This window comes from Ornithodoros turicata, unplaced genomic scaffold, assembly GCF_037126465.1.
Source record: "Ornithodoros turicata isolate Travis unplaced genomic scaffold, ASM3712646v1 ctg00000950.1, whole genome shotgun sequence".
NCBI lineage: Eukaryota > Metazoa > Arthropoda > Arachnida > Ixodida > Argasidae > Ornithodoros > Ornithodoros turicata.
In genome coordinates this window covers 324,518-330,060 of record NW_026999424.1, presented here as the reverse complement: position 1 = coordinate 330,060, position 5,543 = coordinate 324,518, and the positions used below count along the sequence as shown (strand labels likewise).

The 5,543-nt window shown below is 57.9% G+C and overlaps 1 protein-coding gene across 1 annotated transcript; it reads right to left on the bottom strand.

Moving 5' to 3' along the window:
* Positions 1–339: 339 nt before the first annotated feature.
* Positions 340–2,231, bottom strand: LOC135375874 (uncharacterized). Its single transcript, XM_064608510.1, has 2 exons — positions 1,087–2,231; positions 340–1,015 (listed from the first exon to the last, which is right to left on the bottom strand). Exons 1-2 carry the CDS (start codon positions 2,229–2,231, stop codon positions 340–342), a joined length of 1,821 nt encoding a protein of 606 aa, XP_064464580.1.
* Positions 2,232–5,543: the final 3,312 nt, after the last annotated feature.

Genomic DNA, 5,543 nt, shown 5'->3' with positions numbered 1-5,543 from the left:
ACAGTAGAGGTAGCGTAGACCCTCCGAATGTGCTCCAGCAAAAAGTTCGGGACACCACTCCGGCGAGCTGCCGCCATAACTGCGCCGAAGGACACCGTGTCAAAGGCCTTCTTGAGGTCAAGTGTGGCCATGTAGAGTAGTTTGCATCGACGTCGGGTCTCCTTGATGATCGTCTCCATCATAACGATACTTATTACGTAATGAGTCAGACCGACCGAAGCTCCAGGTGACCAACACCAACAAGCTTTAATCAAGAAGTGCCCCGAATCCCAACCCGAGCCAGGAGCCGCGCGCTAATCGCAATCGCATGCACCTAGTTGCCCATCGTCCTCCTTTAAGTTATGCAACATCATCCCGCGCCGGGACTTGGGGCGCGTCAACTTCGAGGCGACAAAGCCTTTGGACGGGTCGGACGATTGATGACCCGTTGGCCAGGCGCAGCGAGCACGCCCGTACGACGCCGTCTCGCCCTCGTATGACGCTTGACACGCGAGCCAACTTCCAAAATGATGGACGGAGATGGTCTTCTTGCACTTGCACGACGTCGCCTTCCCTCAGTTGCGTCCCGGACACTGCTGGTGAGGAGGTTGCGTGCGCTGACCGCAGCTGAAGGAGGTATTCGCGCGTCCAGCGCTTCCAGAACTGCTTCCTTGCCTGATGAATGACACGAAAACTGAGCCGCAGGTCGTTCTGGCGTGATGCATCGGCAGCGAATTCATCAGGCAAAGCCACTGCTCGTTTCCCTAACAGAAAGTGGGATGGGGTAAGTGGCTCAAGCTCCCCGGGATCAGCTCCAATATGCGTGAGTGGGCGGGAGTTGACGATGGCTTCTACTTCACAGAGTGTCGTAGTTAACTGCTCAAAGGTGAGGCGCTTTCTCCCAAGGCAGCGTCTTAGGGCTTCCTTTACAGTTCGTATGAGCCGTTCCCACCAGCCTCCCCACCAAGGAGCTCGCTCAACAATGAATCGCCAGGCGATGCGATGCTGGGTTGCAAAGTCTAGTACATCTCTTGCGCTAACCAGGGAGAGGAGGGACGAGCATTTGCGAAAGGTGCGAGCGTTGTCGGAAAAGATGAGGGAGCGTACCAAGCTGAGAGGTCCATCCAGTTCTGCGTGGCCGACACTGGATGAACGACCACTTCGGTATCGGGAGCTTCCGGTGCAGCGCTCACCGTCGTGCAGGTGTCGTTGACATTTGGGTCTGGAATTGTAGGAGGGCCGATATCGCCCGCGGACAGCCAGGGAGGACCACTCCACCACAGCGGGCTGTTCTGTAGGCACCTGGCGGAGATGCCGCGGGTCACTAGGTCTGCGGGGTTGTCGCGTCCGTTGCAGTGCCGCCATTGTTCCGGTCGTGAAGACATTTTTGCCACCATCGACTTGACAAAGGAGGGGCGAGTGTTCGTGTCGCACTGAATCCATTGGAGCGCGATGCTTGAATCCGTCCAGAAGTGAATGGGGGCAACCTTTAAGGCTTCTACCGTCGAGATATGGCGATAAAGACGCGTGGACAGCAGGCATGCCAGCAGTTCGAGACGCGGCAACGAGAGTTCTTTCAATGGAGCTAGACGGGCTCTCGCTAAAAGCAACCGCGTAGAAGTCGTGCCGTTATTGGGGCGGCTGCGAACGTATACTGTTGTGCCGTAGGCCTTGGGACTAGCGTCGGCGAAGCAATGCACATCAAGCAGGGCCTTGCTCTGCGGAAAGACGCTACGCGACAGGTGCAACGCATCGATGCCTGACAGTTCAGCCTTCCATTTCTCCCAGACCACAAGATCTTCCGTTGCAAACTCAGCGTCCCATGGCAACGACTTGCGCCATAAATTTTGAAACAGGAGCTTGACGGTTACGATGAAGGGTGCGAGATAGCCGAGCGGGTCATAGATGAGGGAGAATGTCTTGAGCACCGTACGTTTCGTAGGAGGATGGGACGCAGACAACGTGAGTGCTCGTTTGACCGAAAAGGTGAGACTATCTGTGTCCCGGTCCCACAACAAGCCCAGCAACTTGATCGTTGCGTTGCCATCGGATGCGTTGTCGTAGGAAACCTCGTCCGACAGAAACCGCTCGCGAAGTGCGGATGAATTTGAAGTCCATTTCCGTATATCCATACCGGCTTCCTGGAGTATGTCAATGGTGTCGCCATACACTTGAAGGGCGTCGGGTTCTGACGTGCATCCCACAACCAAATCGTCGACGTAGAACCCTGTACAAAGCCGTGGAACAGTCATCGGGTATCGAGAGGCCACGGAAGCGAGATGATGCTGTAACGTTGCCGCCAGCAAGAAAGGGCTGGGAGCCTGAGGAGACTGTTTAGAGACTGTTGGCCGGGGCAGTGAGACGAGGCATCGAAGACGACGCCGAGCTTCGTCGTTAAGGCGTCTTTCCGGATCACGGCGTGATGGGGCATGTAGTACACGTTGTCGGTTTGGTTCGAAACATCAGCAACCCGTTCGGCAACCCGTTCGGCAACCCGTTCGGACCCTCGTCAAAGTATTCCCGAATGACGGAATCGTAATTGAGAAGTAGCTGCGGGGAAGTACGAAAACGCCGCAACTGCGCGACCAGCCGCTGCGCCGCCGTTACCCGGTTGTTTGCTTCGGCTGGAAGTCCAGAGCCCTTAACCATAAGTGGAACCACATAGCGGCCATTACGCTTTTCTACTTGACTTGAGAAGCAAAGTGAGGCGACGGAGTCGTCGTCGCTGGCAACGTGGTCGGCAATACCGAGGGCGTCCAGACGCCACATCTCTGACGGGTCAATACTCTCGAAGTACTCTCAATACTCCTGATCTTCGTGTGCGAGGAAGAAGACTGACACCAACGATGATATCGTCCCACGGACGGGACCCCCGACGTTCTGTACAATCCATCCGAAGATGGTTTCAACGGCTATGAGGTCGGTAGCGAGGCGTTCAACATTACCGGTGACTACCTTCCAATAGTAGTCTGCTCCCACCAACACTCCAATCTCTGCGGTGTGACATGTTTCGGCAAATGGCAAGCCGCGCTCTTGCATCACCCTGATTGTCTTGATGCCCAATGGAGGAACAACGACGTGGCAAAGGTCGTCGACGCCAAGAGCCGTTAAGTCGACAACGGAGTCGCTTTCGAAGAGGGATTCGAGGCGCACCGTGACCTGCTCGCAGCGGTAATGCTTGGGATGCGTCGCCGCAAATGAGAATACAGACAAACTCTCTTCACCCTCGACCTCGCACCTCAGCTGCTGCAAAAGGTCACGTCGAATGAACGTCTGCTGGCTTCCGGTGTCGAGGAGGATGCGAATTTGCCTTCTGCCCGCCAGGCCAGACGCCCACACTGCAGCAGTTTGCAGCCGAGCAATTCCCCCAGGATGTTGCATAACTTAAAGGAGGACGATGGGCGACTAGGTGCATGCGATTGCGATTAGCGCGCGGCTCCTGGCTCGCCCATCGTCCTCCTTTAAGTTATGCAACAATACTCTCAGCGCAGCCGTCAGCTGCGATAAACGCCCGCTGTTGTTCCGAGAAGGGGCACTCGCTGCGAAGACGGGTGGCCAGAACCCGATGGAGGTGCCGTAGCAGCACCGACGAAATGGCAATGGGTCTGAATTCGCCGGGGAGGGTAGGAGCTGCAACCTTCGGGATGAAGGCTGTCCTCGACTCACGGAGACGAGCCGGAAGTTGGTTCACCAAAAGCAGAAGATTGCACACGATCGCCAAGATGGAAGCAGGCACCGACCTCAGGCCGAGACAGGAAACCCCGTCGGGACCAGCGGCCGTGTCTTGCGCTGGTAGGGCTGCTAAAACTTCCTCCGGGGTGACCGGTACCACCAGCTCAGGAACGGGATCGCGGCAACCACGCTCAGGAGGCTGCTGCCAATCGGGGACACCAGGGGCGATGACGGCAGACCAGAAGTCCAGAAATTCCACCGGGTCGCCAGGGAACGAGGCTGCCGGGCCATCCAGGATCATACGCGCGCAACTCGACCTGGACTTCTTGTAGAGGTCCCTGCATTTGGCATACTCGGCCCGGCGTCGATGGCGACGGGAGGATGACTGAGCAGGAGCTGGTCTCGCAGGCCCCGTAGGTCGAATCTGCTGAGGGGGAAGAAGGTCGTCCAGAAACAGGGCCAGTTGCGTGGTGAAGTCGGTCCCGGCAATAGCAGCTCTGGTGAGACGCATAAGCGCCGCCTGACGAGGCCCCCTCTCCAGGTCCTCCAGGGTCACAAGAAGATATTCCTTGATCTTCTCAGCCGGTGGCACCGGCACTTGGTACAACGGCAACGGGTCAGGACTAAACTGAGCATTTCGGTCAGCTTGGGCGCAGGGAAGGGCATCAGGCGACACGGTCGAGTCAACCGGTCGGGCAGGCTCGGGCGCGTCCGTCTCCGTGTTGACGACGAGGGACCCGCCCCCAGGCACACCAGGACTGAGGCGGTCGGGGCCCAAAGAACCACCAGAAGGGGCTGAAGACGCGGGTGGTGAAGATGGAGGAGTCGAGGAAGGCAGGGGGCGGTTGGCTCGTAGACGGAGATGCTGAGTGGCAGCCCGCACACGATCCTTGTGGTCGGAGGTGCGGCGGATCCCCTTGATACCCTCAAGGGTTCTCTCCGGAAACGCCCGGACCAGGGCTACGTTCATAAACCGCACACCACCTCCTAGCATAAACTCCGCCTCCTTGAACGCTAGCATCTGCCTCTCCTCTTCACTCCACCGTGGCCGGGCTCGGTCCTCGTTCACAGCAGCATCCGCCTCCCGGGGATGGGCACGGCGCATGTGAAGGCCCAAACCATTGGCAGTGGTGAAGGCTCGGAGACAGCCCTCCATCTGGCACATGTGGGCACCGTCGCCGGCGGGGGGATTAGGCCGCACCGGGACCTCAGCGACACCACCCGGAGAAGATGCAGGTATCACAAAGTCGTCGCCAGGATGACGCCAGTTATGATGTGCCCGCAAGCCGGGGATTGATCGGAACTGCCGACCACAGAGACGGCAGGTAATGACAGCGCCAGAAACTTGTGATCCAACCTGACTTGGGCTGGTAGCGGAACGGGCATCCTCGGGAGCAGAAGTGGCAGCTTGGCCGTCATGCCCTCCAGGATCAGCGGCAGAAGAAACAGGAACAGGATCCGCTGCAGGAACAGTAACAGTAACAGAAGCAGGAACAGAAATGTCTCCAGCGACACGAACAGGAACAGGCGCCACGAGACCATCGTGGGCCAAACGCTGATGCTGACGGAGGCCACGCACAGTCCTGAAGGATCTCCCACAGGAGCAGGAGACCATCTTGACCGGTGAACACTGCTGGGCTACTGGACCTCAATCGCAGCGGCGGCAAGGCGCAAAAACAGCTTTACACAACGAGCCAGTAGCAGGGGCGCTGACTAGCAGGGAACACAGCGCCGGAAACTTCACCACCTTCTTCACCTTAGACCGGATTTAGCCACCTGCTCGATCAACCAAAGAGAAATCACCTCGAAGCAGGGCCCAGGGGAGACCACGTGGAGGTACCGGTAAGGATTTTCCTCCCCCTGAAAGCAGAGTATTCTTACTTCCGCCTATC

Bases quoted from the DNA above. Each gene is read 5' to 3' on its own strand.
- LOC135375874 (XM_064608510.1), bottom strand. From the start codon at position 2,231: ATGACTGTTCCACGGCTTTGTACAGGGTTCTACGTCGACGATTTGGTT. The intron at 1,016-1,086 runs GTACGCTCCCTC...CTCCCTGGTTAG, and splicing joins TGGATGGACCTCTCAGCTTG to CGCAAGAGATGTACTAGACT.